General features: G+C 48.2%; 1 protein-coding gene across 7 annotated transcripts in view; it reads right to left on the reverse strand.

Annotated features, from left to right (window-relative positions):
* The window catches only part of CUX2 (cut like homeobox 2), a 285,742-nt gene that overhangs the window by 239,396 nt on the left and 18,926 nt on the right, over positions 1-27,420 (reverse strand). For 5 of the 7 annotated variants that reach the window (XM_040443879.1, XM_040443878.1, XM_040443877.1 and 2 more), the window contains exon 1: positions 27,196-27,413. The exons of 1 other annotated variant lie outside the window; for it this stretch is intronic. In XM_040443879.1, coding sequence (XP_040299813.1) covers positions 27,196-27,258 — 63 coding nt within the window. In that variant the 5' untranslated portion in view covers positions 27,259-27,413. Of the gene's footprint in view, positions 1-27,195; positions 27,415-27,420 lie in introns of those variants that run through there. One more of the 7 variants, XM_040443883.1, reaches the window with a different exon arrangement.

A 27,420-nucleotide genomic window follows, 5' to 3' on the forward strand; every position in this document is an offset into this window, starting at 1 on the left:
TCAAGTACTTCATTCATATGGTCCAAATCCTTTGCATATAAAGAGCTCCACATCAAGTATGAGACTAAAGTTCAGAGATGTCTCTTCACTTACCTAACTTTACACAGCAAATATGAAGCAGAGCCAGGATGAAACCCAGGTCTTGGCTAAAACTGAGTTCTAGAAGGTTCTGGAGCCTATGACTCACTTCCACTCTACAACAACAGAGTGATCTACAACAGAGATCAAGAGCTCTTAACTTGGAGTAAATTGCTCATAGTTTAGGGGACCCAATAACCCCCGAAACTATATGCAAAATACTATGTGTCTCTATCATGTTCTGGAAGAGAAGATCCATACCTTTCATGAGATTCTCAAAGTCAAAGAACCCCAGAAATGGCCAGTTTCAAATAGATAACATTGCTCCACACCACACCAGAATCATGTTAACAACATTTCTTGTACACAATGCCAGATACCATTTGAACTTTGTAAGTATATGCTTGTTTAAGTCCCACACAACCCTACGAGGAAGTACTTTTATCCCCATTTTACAGAGAAAACTGAGGCCACAGAGGGGTCAAATAACTTGCCCGGGGTCCCATAATTAGCAAGTGGCAGAACAGGGACCCCAGAGTGGAACCCACTCACCTGCATACTTAACCTCTGCCAAATTACCTCCTGCTACCTGCAGTAGCCAGCCCTCCAGTTCTTAATCCAATCACTTGTCTATACAAGCATGGAGGGCTAGGGTCTTTCCTATCTACCCTGGGAACATTTCCACATGCACAAGAAACATGAGGGTCCTTCTACCTGCACTTCAGGGCAAAGCCCCATTACTAATCCCAATCTCCATGTCCAGAGGAGTATCTCCAAGGCCAGCCAGACATGAACTGGGTATTTCTTAGAGAGTGAGCATGGCCTTGTCCCCTACAACCTCACCTGGCACCAGTCCAGACACCAACTACCTACTTGGCTGGTACCTTGTTCGTTGCCAGCATAAACACACATTTACCCAATTTTTCAGAATGAGCAATATTTACTCAACAGCCCAGAATGGTTCATATGGAACTATTAAACCCCACTGCCTCAGTCTGCAGCTCAGAGCATGATAATGAATCAGTATTTTGGAGTGATTACAATGCTAATAAGAATGTGTGAGGCACAGAATATCACTATTCTGTGATACGGGCAGCCGCCAATTCCCCTGGACTCCCTCCCTCCCAACCTCTCATCCAGAATTCCACCATTCCAGAAACCAGCCTGCCTGAGAAACTCCAGCCCCCAAGGCAGGCCACGCTTAAGTTACCAGAACACAAAGCAGATGAGAAATAGAGCCCACCATTTTGCAGAGGGCGGGCCCTGCTATGCTGGCCCTCACTGGGGATGTGGAGAGAGAAGGTGCCTCCTCTTGACAGCCCTGAAGACCCCAGACCCCCTATGCTGGCGGGGTCTAGAGTTGCAGCGTGGCATTTCATACACTCAGACACACACCAATGTTGGAGGAAAGAACTACTTGTTCCCTCAGGCTGCATTCCTGGAGCAATGTTAGATTTGGGGGTTTGTGGGATTTTGTGGGAGGTGGGGCATCTTTCTCTTTTCACAAGCCCCTAGATAAATGGTAAATGGCAGAAGGGAAGCATATATTTGAGGCCCTCCCCAACCACCTAGCCATTTGCCCCAGGAAATTATCCCTTCCTTGACCTGCTCCATCCTGTAGACTGGTGAATTTTATAAATGCCTGGAGAGGCAGGGCATACAGTCTTCAGTTAGGAGATGGTGGTGGGAGCAGCTGAGTCTCCTTGTCTAGCCACCTCTCCCACTCCAGGCTCTAGGCCTTAAGAGCCCTCCAATTCTCCTCCTCTTTCATCCCTCCAATTCCCCTCCCCAGCCACTGTTCCCTTCTGATCAGAATAAAAACCTCAGCAGGACCTACGAGCCCCACTGAAGCCAGCCCTGTCTACCCTCCACAGCCATACCCCACCTCTCTGCCCCTCACCTTCTGTTCCAGCAATACAGACCACCTTTCACCTCCTGGAACCAGAAGTGTGTCCTTCCATCCTGGGACCTCTCTTTGCATGTGCTACTCCTGTCCTCTACCTGGACAGCCCCTCTCCTCTTGGCTAACTCAGGAGTCCTTCCCTAACTTCCAGACTAAATCTGTTATACAATCTCATCATTCCTGGCTCATTTCCTCCACAACCCTCAGCAAGGTTTGTAATTTCAAATATGTGTGATTATTTGATTAATGTCAGTCTCTTAAGGGATTTTACTTCTAAACACTATGGAGACCAACAGTGCCATGAGGGCAGACAGCACATTCGTGTTGATCACCAGGGCATCCCGAGCACATGGCCCAGGACCTGGCACATAGCAGGTGCCAGAGAAATATGGATGACTGACTGGATCACTGACGGAATGAATGACTCCCTGAGCCCCCAGCCTCCTCCCCAGTCTGCTGCTTCAACTGGCTGCCTCTTCATTGAGTTGAGCCCCATAGCTTTTCAGGGCTTTGCTACATGGCCCTGTTTTATCTACTGCAAAGTGCCATGCTCACATTACAAGCACCAGATAAATATTTAATCACAATAAAATACTCACAGACCCCCAACCAGAATAGCCGTGTGCCCTCCCCTTGGTTTAGCTCTGTGTGTTTGTGTGTATACGTGTGTATGTGCACATATCTATATTTCCACACAAGATTTCCCAACAGACACGGACACAGGCAGAAAAGCACCTATGTATGAATGTGCCCACCATATTCATTCAACAAGGGTTAAGTAAGAACCCACTACATGCCAAGCACAAGCCCTGCAGGAAGAATAGCAAATAAGACAGACCCATCAGTGGCTACAAAAGAGATGCTAACACCTACTAGGTGCTCACTATGTGCCAGTCCCCAGTTAAACACTTCAGGTAAATCTACTCATTTAATCCTAACACTACTCTTGAGAGGGAGGGTACCCATTTCATGGATGAGGAAGCCGAGGCACAGATGGAAAAGCACTGGTCTGAAGTCTCAATGACATGGCAGAATTTGAACCCTGTCTTCCCAACTTTGGAGACAGGTTCTTGGCCACAAGGCCCTCCATCCCTCATTGCCAAGAACAGGGCCAAGAACATAAAACCAGAAACACGTTTTTGTTTTCCATCACTGCAGAGTTTTAGAAGCAAAAAAACCTGGAGATGCCCAAGGTCTGGCTGAGGGGAGAATGATCCATTTGCTTCATAATATATTAGGCTGGTAAAACGCTTGTTCTAAAGACAGCAAAATGATGTGGAAAAGGCCAATGTTAAGTGAAGAGACCACAAAATAGAATCGGACACACTGATGATGGCAAACCAGGGAGACAGAGGAGATGGAAGCACACAGAAGCATTAACAGGGGTTGTGTTCTTGGCATCTTCTTCCTCCCTCTTTTCTGTATTTTCAAAACCCTCCAATAACGTGGCAACATGGCTTTCACAAGACAAAATTAATTTTTTAAATCCCTTCCTTTCCTTCCAGTCACAGGATTCTGTGTCTGTGCCTCCCTGCCCACCCTGCAACCCAAAAAGCTTTCCTCACCTCCTCTTGGTCCCCTAACAACTCTGGAATGAAAACAGACAAGAAGGCAGAGTAAGGGAAGCCATGGTGCCGTTGTGTGCATGGGTCCTGGGGATGCAGGACCAGGAAAACGGCTTCTCCTCCCTCCTCCGTGTGTGTGTGCATGTGAATATGTGTGAGTGCATGTGTGTGTTCATGGGGCTGAGGATGCCACTGGCCTGTAGCTCACCAAGCAGAGTCTCCCCAACCAAAGCCTGGTATCCACATGGCCACAGTGAAGAAACCTCCCGGAGCCTCCCTGGGAAGGGGGGAAGGGGGCAGCAGGGCAGGCCGGAGGCCCCGGCATCCCAAAGCCAAGAAGCAGCAGGTGTCACCATTTGCTTTCTTTCTAAAATGCTGAGCCCTTCTTGGAAGAAGATAACTGTGCCATTCACCTTCATCCTTATCACTGACACCTGGCCACCCAAAGGATTAAGCTGATAATAGGGAGGAAGGGAGATGAGGCAGCCCTCCTTCTCTCTGCTTTGGAGCAGCCAAACTCCTTCCTTGGCCCTCAGAGGAGGAGCCTTGTCTTGTCTTCACTTCATGGGAGGTCACTGGCTCCAACAGACCTTCCCAGAGCTGTAGGCCGGGCTGGGCCTGGGGGAAGTACAACTTGCTCCTCTCAGCATCTTCAAACCAAATTGAACTCTTGCTTCCCTGCTGGAGTCCAGAAAGTTTAGGGGTGAGACACCTGCTCCCAAAACTTTCTGGGAGCAGCAAGCAGAAGCGTGGTGCCATCAGTAGATATTTATTAAGATTCTAATATGTACCAAGCTCTGTGCCTGTGACAAGAGTCAACAACACAGACAAAAACACTGCCCTCAGGGGTCTTAAAATAAAAAAGACAAGGCAAACAATCTCAATGAACTATGATATAATCATGGGGGAGCCCCTAATCCAGCCAGGAGGTTCAGAAAAGCCTTCCAGATTAGAGATGTAAGAGACGTTTGTCTGGTAGAGTGACAACAAGTGAGTTCCAGGCAGGGGGAACAGCATTTGCAAAGGTCTGAAGTAAGAAAGCATAAGGCATTTGTGGGTCAGACAACAGTTTAAGTCTGGCTGGGGGAGTTGGAGGCAAGGAAATCTAGTACGAGATGAGATGGTAGAGGCAGACCAGAGTGGGAGAAGGTGATCACAACAGGCCTTGTAAAGCAAGGTAAAAGCTTGGACTTCATCCTATAAGCAACAGGGAGTCACTGAAAGTTTTTAACTAGAGGAGAGGGTGTGGTGACCCGATTTTGGTTTCTTATAAAGATCACTCAAGGTGGAGCTCAGGGTTTATGACTCTTGATTTTAATCTCAGAATCAAACACAGGCATTGCCATGTAACCTAAGTCACTGCCACCTCCCTGCCATGATTTCCTGGGGATCCTTCTACACGGAGTCCTACGACCTGCCACAAAGATCACACGAGTTGGGAATCAAGGCCCAGGATTCACATCCCTGGCATCACTCTCTGACCCTCAGTCTTGCCCATCTGAGAAATGGAGATAAGACTCACTCCACCTACCTCCTCAAATTGTGCAGATTAAACGAGGTGGGGTCTCAGCACAGTGTTTGGTGCTAGGAAAGTAGTTCATATATAATGGATATTGAGATGATTCTTTTCACCAGTTTAGAGCTCCTGTAAGCACTGGAACAGACATGGACACCCAAGGGCCACAGGTCCTGTCTGGCACTTATGAATAGGTTTGATCTGTTTGCCCAGCATTTATCATTTTCAATTTCTTTCCCACATTTACATCTTTAAAGAATGTTCATAAAACCCAGGCTCCCAGCTTCTCTTGAAAACCCCAACCATCTGCTTAAACCCACTGCTGTGCCGCCCCATGAGCACCCCTGAAGGCGTGAGCCATGTCTTCTCCCCCAGCTCCAACTGTCAGACCATCTGGGGGGGGTGACCCCAAACTAGGGAGCTTCCTAGAGCTCAGAGCTAAAGACGCTAAATCTGGGTAAGGGGCAGGTAGGGAACAGAGGGGCTGCTTGGCAGAACCCACCCTCTGGCACAAATGTCCCCTCGTCCTTGGTCCTAGCAGCCCCCACCCCCAACCACTTTCTCTTTGGTAACATCCCTTCCAAATCATCCCTCCCTTTCTCTAATATCTAGGGAGCTTTGCCCTTAAGAAAATCTCACTTCCATGCTGTGGCCCTCAAGGCCCTATGTGATCTGGCCCCTGGCCCCTGCCACCCTCTCCTAACTTTACATCCTGCCTACCCACCCCTAGATACAGAAAGCTAAGACTGGGGGGGACCCAGGAAAGTAAAAAGAGGTTGGAATTAGTTGCCCCATTCTGCAGATGGGGAAAGCTGACACAATAAATGAGGCCCTCACTGGAAACAAAAAGGTCAAGGAATCAGCCAAGGGTCCTACTCCTTCATTGGGAGGGGCCAGCTATCTCCAACTAGAACCCCCTTGATAGGGGTCTGTCCTTATTAGGACATTTGGGGGTGCATGTCCTCTCCACCCACCACCCAATATGCTCAGTGGAGCTGTGCACATTTTTTTCAGATACCAAGCCCAATTCCAGAAAGGGAAAAGTAACCCTCCTGACTCAGAACCCCTGTAAAGAGGGGCCTCCTCAGTTTATGAGCCACCTCTCCAGCTGGCCAGCATGGCAAGCGCCATTATCTACAAGGATGCAGTAAAACATCCCCTCAGGCCTCAGTCTCTCAGCCACCCTCCACCTTCTCTGGTACCTGCTGTTTGAGAATTGCTCTATCTCTGTCTCTCTGTTCCTCTGTGTTCTCCTTTCCTCCCCAGCCAGGGAAATGGGGGGAGAAAACCTCCCAAGATCCCCAATTTAAAATAAAGTCAGATCTTTTTCTCTCCCCTTCCTCACTACCTAATAACCACACTTGTGTGAAGTTGATGCTCTACATAACGAAAAGAGAAGCCTCCTTGGAGAGGGTACAATCAGACAATTTTTAAGATCATGGAGCATTAGACCATTCCCAACTGGGTTTACTAATCAAACAGCCAAATCCTTCATAACCAGCCAATCCCTACAGGGCAATTAAATCCTTCCCCTTTAAAACACTTGCCACACTGTCTGGGGACAGAAAGAAAAATTTGCAAAATTCATTTGATAAATTAGCCAGGGAAAAGAAAGGAGTGAATCAAGCTTTGTTCTTTTCATTTTTTTTAATTATGGAATTCACAATGCCTGAATAATGTTTAATAAGAACTATGAAAATTCCTAACAGTATTACAACACAACACAAAAGAATTAACCTGGTTACCGTGAAAAATTGCATATTTAATTAAGAACAGAGAGTTCAAAACTATCCAGAGATTTCAAAAGTGCTGTTGCCTGAGGGGCCAAATTACATGCTTCCAGGGCTGCTAACGGAGTTAGCGCGTTCAGTCATTACCCAGGCGTTCCCATTAAGTGACTCTGGGCAGATGACATCAAATTCATTTCAAAAGCACCAGGAACTGAAGCATTCACTTGGGTAGTTTAAGGGAAAGCAACTATCCTGCTGGTACAAATCAGACCCCTTGTTGATAAAGGCAATAATTAAAGAATAATGTTAATTAGCTGCTTTTATTTGAAGAAAAGTACGGTAGTTGGAGCGCTTCCAGGCTATTGAGGTGGGAGTCGCTCTTTCTGAAAGAATGGGAAGCTGCTGGTTGGAGTGGGGAGACTGGGGGCCCACAGGAAGAGAGGGTGATGATGGAGGCTGGGGCAGGGTGCAAGACAGAGCCAATTAAAGAGGACACTGGCCTGGCCTACCTGAGGCCTGGGTCCCCATGTTGGAATCAGTCTGGTCAATCCAAGGTCTTCAAGGGGACAGCTTGGAAAGTGAGAAAAGATGGCACAGCCACCATGAGGTTCATATCCATTTTATGGTGGACTCTGGCCAACCCAGATCTCACTGTTAAGCTCTTCCCATCATGCCCACTCCCCTCACACCGTCATTTCTGACACACCTACTCCCTTCACACAACCTCAGGTCACACCTACTCCCTATATGGCCATTTCCTGTCACACCCACCCTCCTCATACAACCTCCTGTCTCTTCACGGTCTGTCACACTTGTCCCTGAATCACTATGACCATTTTTACCGCAGCAGATAGTTTTTCCCAAAGATTGCTACCATAGTATCTCTCATCACACACACTCTTCTTGCACTGTGACCTTGACATTCGTTCCAATGAGTGCTGGTGTCTACAGCCTCTCCCTTTGAACCTGGGTGATCCTTTGTAACTGCTTTGACCAGCAGAAAAGACAGAAGTGATGCTATGCGACTTCCAAGGCTAGATCATGAAAACACCTTTACTCCCTCCTTGCTCTCTCAGGACACTCACCCTTAGAACCCGATCATTGTATTACAAGGAAACCCAAAGTATCCTACACAGACAGACCACATGGAGAGGCCACATGTTGGTGTTCTGGCTGGTAGCTGAAGGTCCCAGCTGACAGCCAGTATCAACCACTAAATGTGTGACTTGTTGAGTTAGCCCCAAACTCTGAATATCTGCCCAGCTGAAGCCCCAGACGTCATAGAGTGCAGTCAGCTGGGCTCCATCTTACTTCCTAACTCACAGATTCTGTGAGTATAAACAGTTGTTTACCCCACTATGTTTTGGAGTGGTTTATTACACAGCAATAAATGACTGACACATTAACACAGACACAAACAGGCCCACATTTTAAGAATTGCCTTCATCCTCAACACCTATCTCCCTTTCCTCACAGACTCCTCGAAAAGGCCTAGCATAAGAAACGGTCAATGGATATGACCACCTGTGACAAGAACTTCAACAGGAAACCATCATTAGCTTCTGCCTTATGCCTCTTTAAGCAGCTCTCAACAGCCCCTGAGTTCTCCAAGCGCACGCTATGTGGGCCAGGAAGGATACAGCAGACAGTGGTGTGGAGGGGAGAGAACAGAGGAAGCCCTACACTATGGAAGACAAACTGAAACCCCCATGCAGCTGAGTGGTCTGCCCAGGACCCATGGCTGATTCACTGCAGAGCCAAGCTCAAGCTCAGATCCACCTAACTCCCAGTGAAGTGATCTGATTCTCATTAACAAGGTGCTTAATTAGGGCAGCTCATCAATACATCCCAGAGAAACAAATTACGTTCTGGCCCAAGCCCACTCACTGTTGGCTGCCGGACCAGCCCTAACCCACTAAAGGGGCCATCCCAGGCAGGGCACAAGAAAACATGCACTGATGGGGCAGCTGAAGCATTTACGCAGGCAGCTCTGGGGTTGGGGGGGCTGGAGGAGCTGCCTTCCCTTAGAGTGCCTCACTGTGGCAGCCAAGTGGGAAGCAGGAGCTGGGCCTGGGTTTCTTTCCTCCCACTCTAGGGAGGCAGAAGGCCTCAGAAGACCTCATCTAACGCAAGATGCCAAGATGCTCTGCTATCCTCAGAAATAATTTCTTCCAGAGATGAATTTCACAAAGTAGGCCGCAGGCCGTGGGACCAACCCCCTTGTTCACAGAGGCTGAGGAGGATGCCCTCTGAGGGATGGCACTGGCTTAAAGAGGCTTCCAGGCTGCTGGCCCAAGAGGCCCAGGGTCTAACTACTCCCAGAAGTGAAGAACAGGAAATAGACCTGGCTCCTCCCAGAATCCCTGGCATAGTCATCAGCTCTGACCTTGCCCCTTGGGATCCTGCCATCCCCATGCTTGTCAGTGTCCACTCCCAGGAATTCTGGCCCAGGCTCCTACTCCTGCCAGCCAGCACCGCCCACGAGCAAAATACTATCACATAAGGAGACAAACCTGCACATAGCTAACTATGCATGGTATCTAGTCTGGGTATTCACAGAAATAATAAGAGGCAGGAGGGCCTAAAAAGTCAGGCTCTGGAGTCAGGCTGCCTCTGCTGAGTGATCATGGCTTAGTCGCTTAACCTCTCTCTATGCCTTAGCATCGTTCTCTGCAAAATGGAGACATTAATAGCATCTACATCATAGGGTTGTTATAGGAATTAAGTCATTTAAATAAGTAAGCACTAAGAGTTGTGCCTGGCACATAGCCACCCTTAATAAGTATCTGTTAAATTAAAAATAAATAAAATAGGAGCGCCTGGATGGGTCAGTTTGTTAAGCATCTGACTTTGGCTCAGGTCATGATCTCAGGGCTCATGGGTTTGAGCCCCACATTGGGCTCTGTGCTGGTGATACAGAGCATGCTTGGGATTCTCTCTCTCCTCTCTATGCCCCTCCCTAGCTTGTGCACGTGTGCGTTCTCTCTCTCTCTCTCAAAATAAATAAATAAACTTTAAGTAAGTAAGTAAATAAATAAATAAATATTAATAATAATAATAATTAAAAAAAACTTCAGAGCTCCTCTCATCCCTGAATGGTCATGTAAATTCTGCCAATTTTCTGGAATGGCTGCAATGAGTCCAGTAAAGGCAGAATCGCCTCCACACCAGTCACAAAGATGGCACAGCTGGTCCCTACATACCTCTGGGGGCAACACATAGAGCATCAATGGGACAATCACTCCCACCCCCATTACCCAGCTCAACTAATTGTTGCCCTACATGAAATGCAGGCTCAGGAATGCCTGCTCTTCCACTGAACAGAGCCAGGAATCTGAGGTCTTAAAATATGATCTCTGATTAGGGTGCTAGGCATTCACCAAGTGCCACATCAGTTCCTGCAGCTGTGATATAGAGTAATGAGCTCGCCGTCTGATGGAACAGACCAACAAGGAACCAGGGAATCACCTGGCAGCCTGGAAAGGAGACCAGGCCAAGGATGTCCAGGTATGAGATAGGATGGTATCCCATTCACCAGAATCAGGGACAGAACAGGGGAACAGTGTTCCAGGCAGAGGGAATAGGAAATGCAAAGGCTGGACAGTGTAGTAACAGCATTTTGGGGACAAGAAGGATGAAAAGGGTGTGGGGAGCAAGACAGAGAGCCATGAAAGAAGCTGGAAGATTCCTAGAAGCCAGAAACTCCTGGGGCAAAATCCCATTGCTACTTGGGAAATGCGAATGTCTAGGGGAAGCCTCTGAACTTCTCTGAGTACCTGTGGGCTAGCAAGTTGTTCTTACTGGGGCAGGTGCGCAGCCCTTGGACAGCCCGAGAAAAGTCATTTGGAAGGGGACCCTTGAAGAGAGTTCCTGAGTCATTTGCCTCCATGCCATGGCCTCAAATCATCTCTCCCACTACCAAAGCGAGAGGTAACAGGGAGCAAGCATGACATCAGATGACACGTTTATGGAGAGCCTGGTACTGGGCCCTGCACATGGATTATCTCACTTCCTTCACACTATCACCCCATGAGGTGACTTATTGCTACCTCCACTTCACAGATAAAGAAACTGAGTCATGAAAAGGGGCAATCCCCTGGCTGCATTGCACAGTGCTGAGAGGGGAGCCAATCTGGCGGGGGCCCCACTCTGCCCCTGCAACAAGCTACCAGTCTGCAGTCTTTCCCTCTAAGGGATCAAGCTGGGGCTGGGAGAGACACGGCAGGTGCAGCAGCCAATTCTGAGAAAGCAGTGTCCACCAGCGGGCCCTGCATTACCCCGAGTAACCTCCACTGCAGCAGGATCAATACTTGGGGGGCCACGCTTAGCTTTGGGGAAATCATTAAATGCTACATCACACTAGTCAAAAAATAATTGCATGGCAAGGAGATGCTAAAAGGAGCTTTTGCCTGAGAACATGAGCACACAAATGTACGCATATACACAATAAGGTGCACTCATGGACAAAGACACACACTCACACACTCATGAGCACACACACACAAACACCTACATGCAGGTGCAGACACACAAAGACACTCAGAAAAACACAAAGACACACACTGAGACACACACACATACAGAAACATGCTAAGATACACACACAAAGACACTGACATAAATGTGCAAAGACACACAGACATACTCAGATATGCACACGTAAAGGTGCAGCTGTACACATGTAAATACATAAATATAGTTGCACTACATTCACATCCATCTCTGTTCATTTTACTGATACTTTTTGAGAGCCTACTATGTGCTCACCCCTCTGCTGCTAGGTTCTGGAGACAAGCTGATCTGTATGTTCCCTCATGGAACTTAGAGATCACAGAAGGAGGCAGGCAAAACTAATAATCCACAGGGCTATGTCTGACACCTGCCATGGCTAAGTACAGTAGAGAGTCCACCATCTCAGAGGGGAAGCAGGGAAGCTGCCCAGGGAAATGACACTGGGCAAGCTCCCAGGGCAGAAGAAGAGTTAATGGGGTAGGGGTTGAGAGGAAAGACAGACAGACATGTGGGAAGTGTCCCAACCAGAGGGGAGCAGGTCATGTACAGGGGGGTGTGGTGAAGAGGAAAATGAAGGAAGACATGTCTACAATATGGAAAGCACAGGGAATGTGGCTCAAGGTCAAAGTCAAGAACAGAGGACATACTAAATAAAAATAAAAGCAAACTAAAGAACAGGGGACATACTAGAATTAAACTAGTATAAATTTTTAAAAATATTTTTTCAATGTTTATTTTTATTTATTTATTTTAAGAGAGAGAGAGCATGCAAGCAGGGGAGAGGGAGAAAGAGAATCCCAAGCAGGCTCCGCACTGTCAGCACAGAGCCCAATGTGGGGCTGGAACTCATGAACTGTGAGATCATGACCTGAGCTGAAATCAAGAGTCAGATGCTTAAACAACTAAGCCACATAGGCACCACTAAACTAGTATAAATTTGAAGCTGATTCTGGTTAAGATGTATATGTTAAACCCTAGTGTAACCACTAAAAAAACAAAAATCTCAAAAGAATAGTTAAAAAATAGTTTAAAAATCATTAATGAAATTAAAGGTGCTACATGAAAAATATTCACTCAACATAAGAAAAGGTAGAAAAGAGGACTAGAGGAACAACAAAAGACATATAAGAAAAAAAAAGCAAAATGGTAGACAAATCTAACTCTATCATAATAATATTAAATGTGAGTGGATTAAAAACCCAATCAAAAACAGAGATTTTTCAGACTGGATAAAAAAAAACAAAATCCAATTATATGCTGCTTACAGGAGACAAACTTTAAATTTAGAGACACAAACAGATTGAAAATAAAACAGCAATCATAAGAAAGTAGGAGTGGGTATACAGACATCAGACAAAATAGACCTTAAAACAACAACAAAAGAAAATGTGACTAGAGATAAAAAGAGATTTATAATGCAAAAAGGAGTCAGTTCATCAGGAAAATATAATAATTAAAAACATACATGCAACTAATTATAGTACCAAAACACATGAAGCAAAATCGATTGAAATGAAGGGGAAAACAGATAATTCAACGATAATAGAAACTTCAGTATCTCCCTTTCAACAGTAGATAGAACAACTAGACAGAAGATCAACAAGAAAAAACTTGTAATACTTTAAACCAAGAATGGTGGGCAGGGTCAGCAGTGCTGAGCCTGAAAGGTCATATTGGGGCCTTTTCCCCAAAGGCAATGGGGAGTGACTGTAAATGATTCTTAACAGGTTTTTAATAATTTCACTAGCTGTCAATGTGCCAAAAAAAAGAGTGGGAGAGGCCAGAGTCAGTACAGGGAAGCAAACTGGAGACCAAAGTCCAGGGCAGAAGTGATTGGGGCATAATGGGTTGCTGGGTGGCTAAGGGGATGAATGGATAGATGGGCAGGTGGGTTGATGTGGACAGATGGATGGATGAAGTGAGTGAGTAGGAAGAGAAAGCAGACAGCTGGATGAATTGCTGAGTGGGTGGATATAAATGGGTAAGTGACCGAACTTATGAATGAAGAGATGGAAGAATGGTGGATGGATGGTAGGCAGGTAATCACCCATTCCCTGCTAGACTTCCAGTACATGGGTGCTCACAGACTAGAGAAAACTAGAGGGAAAAAAGTCTTCTTTATTCTGTACTCCAGACCACATCCTCTACAGTCCCCCAGGTAGACATCCAACCTTTCTTCGACCCAACAGCATCTCCACATATGAAGCCTAAGACATGGCTGGACACAGCACCCTCATATGGTTTGGGTCACCTCACCTGTTCATGGTCCTTCCTAATGAGCAACACTTGGGAACATGCTAAAAACCAGTTCCACAAGGCCAGTGTGCAAAGAGCCCTTCTCAGACCATAACTTGAGCCCTGGCCCCCCTTGCACCAACTCTATTTCTGAAGAGGCGGACACAACACCGCTTGCCCACTGCATACCTGCCACTTTAGAGGCCTCCAAACCCACACCAGCTGGCTGCTTGCACAGGCGAAGCAGCAACCATCACCTTGTTGGGAGGCATCAGGCATGTCCCCATATACCTCTCTCCCACTCCCCACCAATGAATGGTGCTAGTCCTCAAAACACTTGTGTGCTCCAAGCCTTCCCATCACCAAGATCTTCCCTGGGCAGAGATAACACATCAGTTGTCATGGACATTCTCTTTTACCTATTTTCCAAATATCCCCTCCCTTCCCTCAATGATCTCTATCAGGCTGAACCCAGTAGGAACCAAACATATACTGGGTCCTGTTTCTCCGACGTTTCAAACCCTCAACATCTTTCAGCCTCCCTGAGAACAGAATCCAGCTGAATCTAATCCCCTACCATTGTCCATAAGGCCCTCCTTCCTGCTCTGAACTCATCTCCTCCTATACCCTCCCTTCTGTGCCCACCCTGTTCCAGCCACACTGGCCTTGCTTCAGTTCCTATATATGCTAAGCAGATTCTCACCTCAGGGCCTTGGCATAAGCTGTTCTGTAGCTATGAAGTTTCTTCTGCCTCAATTTTGCCTGACTGGCTCCTCATCATTCAGGTCTCAGCCTAAATGTCAACTACTAAGCATGGCCCTCCGTGACCATCTGCAATAAACAGGTGCCTCCTTCCTCTTGATTTCAGCTTCTGATGAGTTCTTTTCTCTGTTCTGTCTCTGTAATGACACATGTATTTGTTCAGCCTGCCCCTCGATACCCACCCAGCACCTGGCACTGTGCTGGGCCCAAAACACATGCTCGATAAATATTTGCTATTTGCTGAGTATATGTCAGGTTCAGAGCAAAGACTGGCCAGACTGGATTCAAATCTTGTATGACCTTAGACAAGTGACTAGACCTCCCTGGGCCTCAGTTTCCTTATCTGCAAAATAGGGTAACAACTCCAAGAGGTTGTTGTGAGAAGGAAATGACAGAGTGGGGCACTGACAAGCCAGGGAGTTGGACTCTCAGCCTGCAACGGGTGGGAGACAGAAACGTGAGGAGACATCTGTCTCCTAGGGGCCATTCCAGACCCAGCCATGCCTTGAGTCTTTGCTTGCAGAAACCACAGTGACAGGGGAAAGTTCCACCATGAAAGGAGAGAGCTTATGGAGCCAAATACAAAATGTAGAGTGTAGCTGATATGGTCACGGAAATGGGGGCTGGACTTAGCTGCTGAAAGAAAAAAAAACCTAAAAAACTTTTTTAATAAAGCCTACAAGTCTATACCCTTCCTTCTTTATCAACGACACAATTTATTGACCGGGGAGGCCATATTGACTAAATAAATCTTGATAATGACCAAGGCAGCAATCAATACCTGCTTATTATCAGCCCAGGCCGAGAATTCCATCTTGTGGAACGCAGGCCCGACGACAGGGCGCGCCACGCGGCTCTGCACTCCAGTGGGCAGGCTGGGGATGGATGGCTGAGCGGCGCTCATTTTCCAGGCCAGGAGAAGGGAGTCTTTCTTGGTTATTAATAAATCCCCACCCCCAACCCCACCCATGCCTCTCAGGCTTACGGGCCTGGATTCATTTCTATGAGTTGACAGTGGTGAGGTGTTTTAAGAGGTTTAAAAAAATAAATAAAGGAAAAAATACAAGCGTAGGGACTACAGATGGGGAACCCCAGGGTGGGGAAGAGGGAAGAGGAGAATGGGCTCTGGAAGAGGCACCTCTAGTCACGAGTGGGTCAAGAGCAGGGACTTGAGTGAGTGACCAAAAGACCTGGGTCCTGGGCTTGAGTCCAGACTCTCTCTTTACTAGCAATGTGGCCTTGGACTTAACATTCTGTGCCTCAGTCTGCTTAGCTGTAAAATGGGGCAGTAGTAGTTTTCCCTTCCTGGGATGTTGTGAAAATTAAATGAGATACTATTTGTTAAGGGCTCTGAATATTGTCTAGGATGCAATAAAGATATTTGCTAAAGAACTGCCAGGCCTTCCTTCTGACACTCCAAAGCCTGCAAAAGCCAGGTCTGGCCTTGCTAAGGCCAGCCAAGTGGCATTTGGAGGGGCCTGACCTCCTACCCAGGATTTCTCTGCAAGGAGCTAGTCCACCTGGCTACTGGCCTGTAAGGCCCAGGAGGTGAATAACAAACAACAATGATGAAAACAATAATAATAAAGGTAATAATAGCTGTTTCTTGGAAATGACCATGTTCCAGGCCCTGTGCTAAGGGTTTTCATGTTTCACTTCATCAAACCCTCACAATGTCTCTATGAGGTAGAAGCTGTATTTAATTCCCATCTTATACAAGAGCAAACTGAGGTTTAGAAAAGCCTAGTCACGTTGCCCAGGGCCTCCCAGTTAGGAAACAGTAAGGCCAGGGTCCAAAGTGAGGTCTGACTGCTCCACGCCCATGCTCAATCATTTCAGGTATTGCTCTCAGGGCACCTGAAATTCAACAGGCAACGCCTTCACATTGTAATTATTGTTGTTGTTGTCATCATTGTTAATAAGGATAATGATTGTCACCATTTCAGAAAGGCTTATAGTGTGTCCAGCCCTAGGCTAAGTGTCTGTACTGGGTTGTCCCTCTTTACTTCTCAGATCCTTAAAGAAAAGTACTTCTGTCTCCAAACAATTATAAAATAGAAGCTTTATGAGGGTAGGGACTTGGTTTGTTTGGTTCACTGCTGTGCCCTCAACACCTCATGCTGCACCTGACACTGCAGGTGCTGAGTAATGTGCACCACGTGCATGAACAAATGACCTGTCTCAACAGCCCAGGGAAGCTCTATTTTAGAAAAAGTGGGGCCCAGACAGGGTCCTCTGGCCACAGAAGGAAAGGAGAGACTTGGCCTTACCTTATTATAAAGTAGGGATCTTGGGAGATGCTGAGAAGGAAACCCCCTCAACTCTGAGGTCGCTGTCCAGAGACCTTGGTGCCTTTCTGATGCCTGCTGGGCTGATCAGGTAGACCTGTGAATCAGGCTTTGGAAGATGTCTTCTGGGTCCAAAAATGTTAACTGGCCATCTTGTGTCCCTCATAACAGCTGTCCCACAGACTGTAGGGACCAGCTTTGAGCTGTCTGTGACTGAGGCCACCAAACCACTGTTAATGGTCCACAGCCTGCTGGCAATTAATTAATGGATTTATTAATTAGGATGGGAGCCTCCCAGGCTGGAATTGGGGTCACCAGTTTCTAAAGCGAGACTGACGGAGCTAAAGATAAACCCTAGTTCACTGCAGGCCTGAGGCCTGTGCTCAATTCCCAGGCGAAGAGGAGGCGATTTTCAAGAGCCAGTGATGGGTGAAGCAGCTGGGGTTCTAGGAGAAGCTGGGTCTTCCAGGGCCACTCCCCAAGGTGGAGTCAAGGCAGCTGCCCCACATCACCCTTCCTGTGGCATTCATCCCCTCAATTATTCAAATATTGACTGAAAACTTACTATTCCCTGCCCTCCCTAGGGTGGGGGAGGCAGATAGCAAACAAATAACAAATAAATACGTAATATCACATTAGATAAAGCAGATGGGGTTAAGGAGACGCGGGGAGGCTATTTTGGAAACAGAAGTTAGGGAGGACCTCTGTGAAGAGGTGATAGTTAAGCAGAGGGCTGAATGAAAGACAACTATCGAGATGTCTGGGAAAGTGTTTCCCACATAGAGGGAACAAGTGCAAAGGCTTTGAGGTTGGAATGTTCACAGAGCAGTGAAGAGGTCAGAGGGGCTTGAATAAAGAGGGGAAGAGTGGCAGGAGATGAGAGGGAGAGATAATGGCAGGATGACACAGGGAAGAAGGGAGCTAACCATGCGCAGCCTGTGGGCCAGTGAGAACAAACAACCAGGAAGAGGCAATGGCGAGAGTGACAGCTCCCCAGGCTCCTGAGACACAGAAGGTACCCCAACTGAGTACGGAGGGGAGCATGCACTGAGTAGATGTTCAAATCTTACTTCATCTTTCCTATTGGAGACTGTGATCCTCCAAGGAGACATAATGGCAGGATTAGAGGAGCGCCTAGATGGTTTAGTTGGTGAAGCGACTCCATTTCGGCTCAGGTCGTGATCTCAGTTTGTGATCGAGCCCCACACTGTGCTCTGCGCTGATGGGGTGGAGCCTGCTCAGGATTCTTTCTCCCTCTCTCTCGGCCCCTCCCCCGCTCACACCTCTATGCTCCCGCGTGCGCGCTCTCTCTAAATAAATAAATAAATAAATAAATAAATAAACTCTAAAAAAATAATAAAAAATAAGAGGTAAAGAGATTTATCAGGTCAATGCTTATGCCTGCAGGAAGGAGCCAGAGGGAAGAAGAGAGGGAAGGAAGATTGATTGGTGGAACTGTCCTAGATTGCTGAGGAGTCTGGAGCCAGCAGAGGAGTCCTGTGTGTCCCAGGAACAGGTCTGCTTTAGAACTTCACTCAGTCCCTGGCTGGGGCTGGATCTCCAAGAACAGCACCTGGGGCACCAGCCAGCCATACTTCCTATAGTCAGGGATCTGCAAGGTACATTGTCCTGCACCACTGGAAAGTACTATTACTATACACATCTTATAGAGGGGGAAACCAAGGCTCACAAAGGGGAAATAAGCTGCTCAAGGACACACAGCTAGGAAGGAGCGGAGCTGCGATTTGAATCCTGGCTGCCCTGTGAATAATCACAAGACAGAAACAAGAGAAGGGAGTCAGAGGCAGCCATTTTGCAACAGATAAAAAATTGGGCTGAATATCTAGTTACAAAAATAAAAGCAATACCCATACAAAATGCCCACTGACAGAGCGTTCACTCTGAGCCACCCGTGTACACAGCAACATCTTCTTATTTTATGCTCCATCCTTACCCCCAGTTGACAGATGACAAGAGTGAGGACAGGGGTGGGTCTGCCAACCCACTCAGAGTCTTCGTGCAATCCATCCTCACGGCCCTCCTGCAGCTCTTTGCACACACGATTCTTACATCCACCTCAGGATCTTAGCACGTGTTATTCCCTCTGCTGGGATGCTTTTCCCTGACCCATCCTTGAGATCTCAGCTGAAGGGTCACTTCTTCCAGGGATAATCTCAGAATCTCTGAACCCAACCCCAGCATGTGACTACACACCCGTCTGTCCGTGCTCCACCTTCCCTGCTGTCTACAGGCTCAGTGAGAGCTGTCACTTTGCCTTCTTTGTTCACCATGACATCTCCAGTATATAATTATTGGTTACAATATTTATGCTATTTGTTGTTAATTAGCATTATTTATATAATTATTAGTTATAATTATTAATTATACCATGAATGAGTGAATATACACTTGCAAAGTAAAGGCCAACAGCAATTATCATTAATATTATATAGAGTTTCTACATGCTGGGCACAGATCTCAGCATTTCATATGCATTAACTCACTTAATCCTCACAATGATCCTTAAGGAAGTTATAATACTACTATCCCCATTTTACATGTGAGAAAACTAAGGCTCAGAGAAGTGATTTACCCAAGGTAATATAGCTGGTAAATGGCAGAGCGGAGACTTGAACCCAGGCCACCTGGCTGGAGTCCACACTAAATGTCTCTGGGAGTAGGAGCGTGCCAGGCTTGATTCTGCAGCCCACGCCACAACCCCTCGGATACCTGGACCCATGGGTGCTCATAACAAACAGACAGCAGGCATCCCAAATATGCACTCCCAGCAGAGTGGCCTCTGAGCAACCACCTGCTCGGGGAAATCTGGCCCTAACTGGGCCACCCTGGTGACCCCTGTGGTCTCCCTGCCCACAGCACCCACACTCCAAACAGCTGGCTGAACAAGTCAATTGACCGTAATGGTTCCCGGGGAGCCATTCACCCCATCCAGTTTGAGCGACGGCGGCTCGGAGAGTCTTAAGCACTGCTCGGCTCCGGGCGTCTCGGGCAGACGACCAGCTTGGGCCAAAGAGGCCAAAGGATTGATTTTATCTTTCTTTCCTTCTCTTTAATGACAAATGCATATCCTGGAATTGCTGTTTCATTTGACTGAACTGGCGGATGGCAGAGACTGGGGTTGGGGGTAGGTAGTAAAGGAACTGGGAAGGTGGGAGAGGCAGCCGCAGGCCCACTTTGGGGACACCTGAGCTACTGAGAGGCAGAGACAGCAGGCCCTGTGCTTTCCTAATCATGTATCTTCACAGAGCTGGTCAAGGGCCTTTCATTTTTTTCTGGAGATGCAGCCTCTTCTGACAGTAGGGACTCAGAGAAAGGCAGCCAGTAGCCTTGACATCCACCTTCCTGTGACTCATCCCATGACCTCTACAGCTGGCCTAACCTTCTGCAGACCTTCCACCCAGGCCCTTTGCGCTGGCTGTTCCCTCTGCTAGACATGCCCTTCCCAGGTCTTCACTCCCTGCCCAGTGAGGCCAGAGCTCTTGATTTGTAAGGGACACTGGACATCTGGATTCCATAGGTAACATCACCTGTGTTTTAAATGCTGACAGCTTATACAAAAGTGTTTTGAGATACTGCACTAACTTAAACAGACACATCCATGAGCCAGACATAGCTCCCAGTCTGCAACCTCTGTAGTCAAGCTCCCAAAATATAAGACATTACATATAATATTAGTAATGTGTTAATACAGTGAGTCCCCAGTAGAGTAAGAAAGAAAAGAAAACTTGCCCAGAAATCTCTGAAACAGCTTGCAATGCCAGGAAGTTCTAGGAGCTGCTGTTTATTTGGTTTTTCACCCCTGTCTCACAACCTGAAAATACCACCAACAATAAAAAGCAAAGCACTTGCATAACAGTAACTGTGTGCCTGGCACTGTGCTAAGCACTTTCATGTTCAAATTGCTTTAATCTTCAATAACAACCTAAAAGGTGGAGACTTATTAATCCCATGTCATTTATTTGTTTATTTTAAGTAGGCTCCATGCCCAGTACAGAGCTCAATGTGGGCCACGAACTCACAACCCTAAGCAGAGATCAAGAGTCAGATGCTTAGCCAACTGAGCCACCCAGGTACCCCAGTCCTATTTAAAAACAAGGACAGGAAGGGTCAGAGAGGTTAAGTGATCCATCCAAAGTTACACAGCTAGCAGGTGATAGTGCCAGGACTGCAAGTCAGGCAGGGGCCCCTCATCATCCTACTCCTTATACTTCCCTCTTGAGGTAAAGAGTAAAGAACTAGTTTACAGAATTAACTTTGATCCATCTTAATAGTCTTAACTGAAAAGTGTAAAACTTCAGTCATGCCACAGCCAGTAATAACAGCCGTCACATAAAACTAGAGGACCAGGTGAGCAAACTATGGCGCTCAGGCCAAATCTAGCCCTCTGCATGTTTTTTGTAAGGTTTTACTGGAATACAGCCATGCCTGTCCATTCTCACTGTCTACGGCTAGTTTCATGCTACAATGACAGAATGGAGTACTTACAACAGAGACCATACAGCCCACAAAGCCTAAAGTATATTATTACCTGACTTTGCGCAGAAAAAGTTTGCCACCTCTGATGGCAGACCTAGATGATTTCCTAGAATGTATAAAGATGCCACACCCTGAGAAGGTTATGAGGTCAAAAACCTCAGGGGAAACACCTCCTTTAGAGACACAGAAGCACATCTGCATATTAAAGGATAAAAGAGGTTGTAGAAGCTTCTTCAGCCTTCTTTAGGCTGAGTGGTCTTGATATTTGGGCTGAGACTGAATGAAATGCAGGAGCTAGACACAGGAGGATCTGGAAGAGGATAGGAGGATCTGGAGGAAAAGAGTATTAGGTGGAGGGAACTGCAAGTGCAAAGGCCCTGAGGTAGGAATGTGCTCAATGTGTTTGAGGGACAAAAAGAAGGCCATTGTGACTGCAGCAGAGTGAGTAAGGGGAGAGAGGCTGGAGATGAAGCCAGCCCCCTCCCCCCCCCCCCCCCCCCCCCCCCCCCCGGGGGGGGTCGGGTGTGTGCAGATCATGAGGAGCCTTGCAATCAGGGGAAAGGACTTGGGATTTTAATCTACATATAATGGGAATATTGTCCACATCCTGCAAAACACCACAAGTCATTTCTGTGAATGGCTCATCAAGGCTTAGAAACCAAGAACTCTGTCCTGCACATAATTGCTTGTCTCAAAAACTGCTTAAAAGGCCAAAAGTCCTTCATCACCTGCACAGTGGGCCCCAAGGTCATTAAAAGACAATACATTTAACTGTCATGCAAAGTATGTCAGCTCCCTTCACCTTTTACAACGACCTGGTACAGCAGACCAGATGGGCACAACTGACCTGTGAGATGGATTAAGAAACAGGAGACTTGGGATGTTGGGTGATTCATCCATGAGTGCCAGAGGCTATACAGATAAAAGCTCTTGGGCCCTTCCCCTCTGCCAACTATCTCCACCTTCCCTGACAACTATAATATAAACCACTGTCACAAATAAAGAGCACACCCCAGAGAGAAAAATCAAACAGGAGACTGGACCCTGAATTCCAAGACCAGGAACAAAGGCAAGCCATCACCTGAGTCCCCTTCCCACACTCAACCTCTGCCAGGCTGGGCCTCTGAATTAGATAACTGGAAGCCACCAGAAATTCAGCCTTTCAGGAACCAGCAGAGAAAGCCACAGGTTTTGGACAGCCATGTCCACCAACATCCAGGACCCAATTTAGCACCAGCTAAGGTGCTCGTGTTTAAAATCCCATCTGCTGGAAGAAAGAGTACCATGACAAAATGTCAAGTTCAAAGACAGAATCCTCTCTTTAATGGGAGAGAGGAGGAGGAAGAAGAAGAAGAGAAGGAAGAGAAGGGAAGGAGGGAGAGAGAAGGAATACAAGAAAAACCACCATCACCACTACAAAAGCTATTCCCTCTGGTCAAAGTAGCATCATGTTCATCTGAAATAACCTACTCAGATGCTTATTTGTCTTTTTAGGCTTGTCTGTGGTTTCTCAATTTTCTACAGTGAATCCAGGTTTTTTTTATTAAAAAAAAAAAACAACAACCCTCAAGACCTCAAACAGCAAAGGTGGTCAGAGATGAGACATTGCTTGTTTTTCTTTTAGCAAAGAGAGAACTCATCTTTGGGAAGCAATTTCTGTCTAGTTGAGAATTCAGAATTTGGGGATGCCCAGAAAAGACTGCTAGGTTCTTTAAATAAATTCTCTAACACCTGTTTCTAGCTCCTTCTGCAAAAAAAGGCCCATGGGGTGTGGGTTCCAGCGAATGGGAGAGGCAGATGGAATGGGGTCACCCACTGGTTGGATTTGTAAAGGTCCAGGGGGCTGTCCAATTGTTTGGTCTTACAGAACTACTATTAGAAATCTTCCCTCACCCCCTGTGCTCCCCCCTCCAACCCACCCACAGCCCTTGCCTAATGCCAACTCATCTTATGGCCCCGGGCTATGGCAAGCCTGGTCTGCTCATGCTCCCCACCCCAGCAGCAATTCTATTACAGCTAAGTTTCCAAAGTTAGGATTCCGCCAACAGGGCTGATAGCTTATTTACTGCTGTCATCTATAGAAAGAGGAATTTTGACACATTGTTAAATGATAGCACATTTAGATAAGTCAAGCTGTCAGAGACTCTAATGGATGTCTAAACTCTCTGTGGCTGATATGTAAAATTTATGCACTTCAGAATATCATAAGGTTATAATATTTTAATCACATCCACGCTCTTTACTAAACTTTAAGCAGGCAAAAACATTCCATCAAGCCCCATCTCCCATGCACATCTTCCCAAAAGTTTCTCCAAACTCCTTAAAAAAGTCCAGCCTCTTACTTGCCCTGTCAGTCTTCCTCCCTGAATGCTCAAACCCTAAGCAGAATTTACCTCTTGCTCTGAAACTTGTACTATGTGGTCTCTCTAGCCAATCTCTTTCCTCCAAAAAACACAGATGTGAATTTGGATTGGCACCCTCATTTCAACTGGACACCCTTAACTCTTGGTTAGCTTGATTAGCACTATTAAAGGAAAAAAAAATTAAAAGATAGCATGGGAGACTGGACCTGGAGCATCATAAAAAAAGTGGCAAAGTAAAGCAGAAAATCATAAAGGTATGAATTCAGTTACAATGATTATACACAGAAAAGCCATAAAAAAATACTGCATTAGTAATGTTCATCATAAAGCAATCTTATAACCAAATGAAATATGTCCAGCATTATCTTTGGGATAGAATTTTATTTCTTCTCGTTTCCTGGACTGCTAGCAGCAGAGGGAAAAAAAAGGGAGAAAGGAAAGGGGGAAGCAGTTTCAGGGGTCCTGGAATAGGGTACCACACGTCAGAACATCTTTGCCATCAGTCACAAGTCCTTAAGACTTGCTGACTGACTTCCCTCCTAGGGAAACGGCACTGCTGTGTTCAGAGACAGCGCTATAAGGAATAACTGGACTGCTTCCATATTTGAAAAAATATATACTTCCAGAGGGCTGTATGCTGGGTCGGTACAAGGTCACCTCTCTTGTCGGGATTGGGGTGGCGTCAGCAGCATGGTCTGGCCGGGAACACAGGACACCTTTGCTGCCTCGGCCACTTTAATGCTCAGCAACCAGGCTTCGAGAAACCACTCAACCTGAACAACCAAGAATTGAAGCCACACACCTCCTCACACTCACAGGCAGGGCCGCGTGATGAGTGGGCTCAAAGCTCTCGGCCTGCACAGGCCCTGGGGTGGGGGCCCGCCTCTCCCACCCGGATCTCAGAGCAAGCCAGCAGAAGTTTTCCTTTCTGGTTATCTCCCCTATAAGAGGAAAGGAGGAAGGGAAAAAAATGAAAATAAAAGTGTGGCGTAGGAGTCATTAGCATTATGCACAAGAGATGATCCCAGGCAAAAGTGCTTAGGCTCATAATCCGTTTCCAACGAAAATGCCATCAGTGAGAATATGGGGGCAAGCTGCAGGACTTTTGGGCCGGGGAGCCACTGAACACTTCATGATGACCGTGGCAGATGTAAGGGTCTCAATGTTTGCATGCGGCTCAGCTTGCCTCGTTTATTTCTCTGCTCTCTAGAAGTGTGCAGCCTTTCAAACTCCCTCAGGGACACCCCCCCACACTTAATATCCATGTAAATGAGCTTACCCCCTTCCCTGAGAGCCTTCTCCTTTTGTGCCAGACACACCAGCCATTTTCTTAATAAACACCCCCACCCCCACCCTTGTGGGGGTGGGGGTGTTGGCCCCATTTCCCCTTTACCTGAACAAGACTCTATCTCCCACCTTCATCGTTTCCAGTTCAAATTTGCTTTTCCACCTCAGCCACCTCAGTATCTTCTAACACCCTAACAAAGGGTTCCTAGATCAATGGGAGTCCAAATGGAGTCAAGATTTGGGTGACCTCAACAGCTCCATGTTAGACCCCAGAGCTGGAGAAGGAAGGGAGGTTCAAACCCCCTCCCCCAGCTCAGAAATCAGCCCCTTGGGAGCCGCACCCACCCCTCAGCACCCAGCCCCAGCTCTACCCACCCCTCCCTACTGCAGTTCCAGCTCCCTGGATTGAAAACGAGTTATCTAATGAAAATTGTGTTAACTGACATTCTGGCCAACCGGGAGCAAATACCAGCGCTGTAAATCTCGACGCGGAAATTTTCTCCAGCCCAGAATAACAATAGGACCCTGCAAAGGGCTTTCGCCAGCCCTTCTGGTTCCTCTCCTCTTGTCTGCCACGTTCTTGTCATTCCTTATGTTACAGAACATCAATCATAAATAAAGACGCTGTCCCCCAGCCGTGCCCCGGTCTCATTTACAAACATTAGCAGGGAATACGATTACCATTGGCCTTCGTGCCAAGCCCAATGTGGCTGCCCAACTCCCTCTCTCCCTCTCTCTCTCTTCTCTATTTCCCTCTCTCTCCCCCTCCCTTTCCCTCCCTTCCTCTCTCCCACACACACACACACCCCCACTCTTCCAGAAAGGCCACTTTAGCATCATTTAAACCAGCAAGCAGAGCTCACAGCCTGGCCCGCCTCAGCTGGCCACCAAACTGTAGCCCCAACTCGAGTGAGGACCTGGAATTGCAAGGCACTCGCAGTTATTAACTGCATGCTTGAGTGCCCCGATTTTCTCTCCAGCTCAATGGCTGGGGGAGGGGGCGAGTGGGGAGTAGGGAGTTAGGAAGGAGGGGGCTGGGAAGAGGCCAGCCAGGAGGAGGGGAGTATAGGAACGACTTATCAGAAGAAACTTAAGGAGATCTGCAGGCGGATTTTCAAAAAAGAAAAAAGTGGGGTCCCTTTTGATCTCCAGATTGATGCTCTCACTTCTAAGGCGAATGTCAAGGCCAAGGCAAGATGTTCTAATCGCCTGGTTCTCAGCAACACTTCCCCGCCCCTTGTTGCCACTGCCTGCCGAGACTTTGCAAGACTCTGGGGTTTGGGGGGATTTGACAGGAGCGTCCTGGGGCACCCCAGAAAGAACGGAGGCTAGAGCTGTACCTCCAGCGGGTGTTCTCTGAGATTCCACCTCCACTCCACCTCCTAGGGTATCAGCGGAGAACACCCCCAAATCTGGGGGAGACATACAGCCTCCCAGAGAAGGGTGGAGTAAGGATAAAGTGCCGGTGTTTGGGAGGGAGTAGCCCTGGGGAAAGAGAGAGAAAACAGAGAAAAAAAGAAAAGGGGGGAGTGGCGGGAGGGAAAGCAGAAGGCAGAAGACAGTGAGGGAATCTCCCATTTAAAAGTTCCCATGGGCCCGAGAGCCGGGAGTCACCTGCTCTGCGCAGCTCCCAGCTCTCCACGGCCCCCGAGGCTGCAGCGCAAACTTGCGCGCGCCCCGGGCCCATCTCCACCGCCCGTCCCCATTTAGACTTGGAAAGAAGGTGGAAGGGGGGAAAAAGCAAGAAGCAAAGACGAACCCCAAGAACCCGGCCCGACCGAGGAGAGATCTGCCGGCGCAGGCGGCCAGTCCGGCGATGGTGGCTGCGGCGGCAGCAGCGGCGGCCCCTGGGTGGCGGCGCGTCCGGGCTGCGCAGCCAAGCAGGCGGCGGCGGAGGTGCCGGCGGCCGGCGGGGCGCGGAGCCGCCTCCACGCCAACCCCAGCAGCCTCCTCCTCTCTTCTCCTTCTCCTCCTCCTCTTCCACCTCCCTGCCCGCCAGCTCCCTCCCTCCCTCGCCCAAGCCCCAGCCGGGCGCGGACCGGCACGCGGCGCGCTACGCGGCCTCCCCGGGCGCCGCGAAGTTGGGAGGCGCGCAAAGTGCAGAGCAAGGGGGGCTGTCGGGGGTCCCGCCGGCAGCCCCCTGCCCGGGACCGCAGCCTCTGCCTTCCCCGCGCCTCGCTCGGCCGTTCTCCCGCCGGCTCGCTCCCTGGGCCGAGGGCTCACTAGCGCTTCTCCATGGTCGCGGCGGCTAATCGATGATTGAACCGAACAAAGAGCAGCGGCGAGATCAATTCCTAATACCTATCGATGGGCAGCGGGCAGCCGAGCCCCAGCGAGCCCCAGCAGCCGCCGCCCGGCGCCCCGGGGCGCCCGCCTACCCTCCCGGGGACCTCCCCAATGCGCTCAGGGCGCGCCCCAGGGCTCCCCACGGCCGCGCGGCCGGCACTGCCCGCACTAACCTGGAGTCGCCGTAGATCAAATCGCTTCCAATATTGAAACATCGATCCCACATTGGCGGCCATCTTGGGGGCTATTCGAGACGCACACACACAAGAGTTTGGCTTTTCTCAATGGCTGCACTCAATATCCGGGCTGGACTCCCCCCAGCCCCGGGGCCGCCGCTGGCCGCTCGGGCCCTGAGCGCCGCCGCCCGGGGCCCCTTGGGCGTCCCCCGGCCTCCTGCC

Source organism: Herpailurus yagouaroundi, unplaced genomic scaffold, assembly GCF_014898765.1.
Source record: "Herpailurus yagouaroundi ecotype Mexico unplaced genomic scaffold, PumYag 191, whole genome shotgun sequence".
Taxonomy (NCBI): domain Eukaryota; kingdom Metazoa; phylum Chordata; class Mammalia; order Carnivora; family Felidae; genus Herpailurus; species Herpailurus yagouaroundi.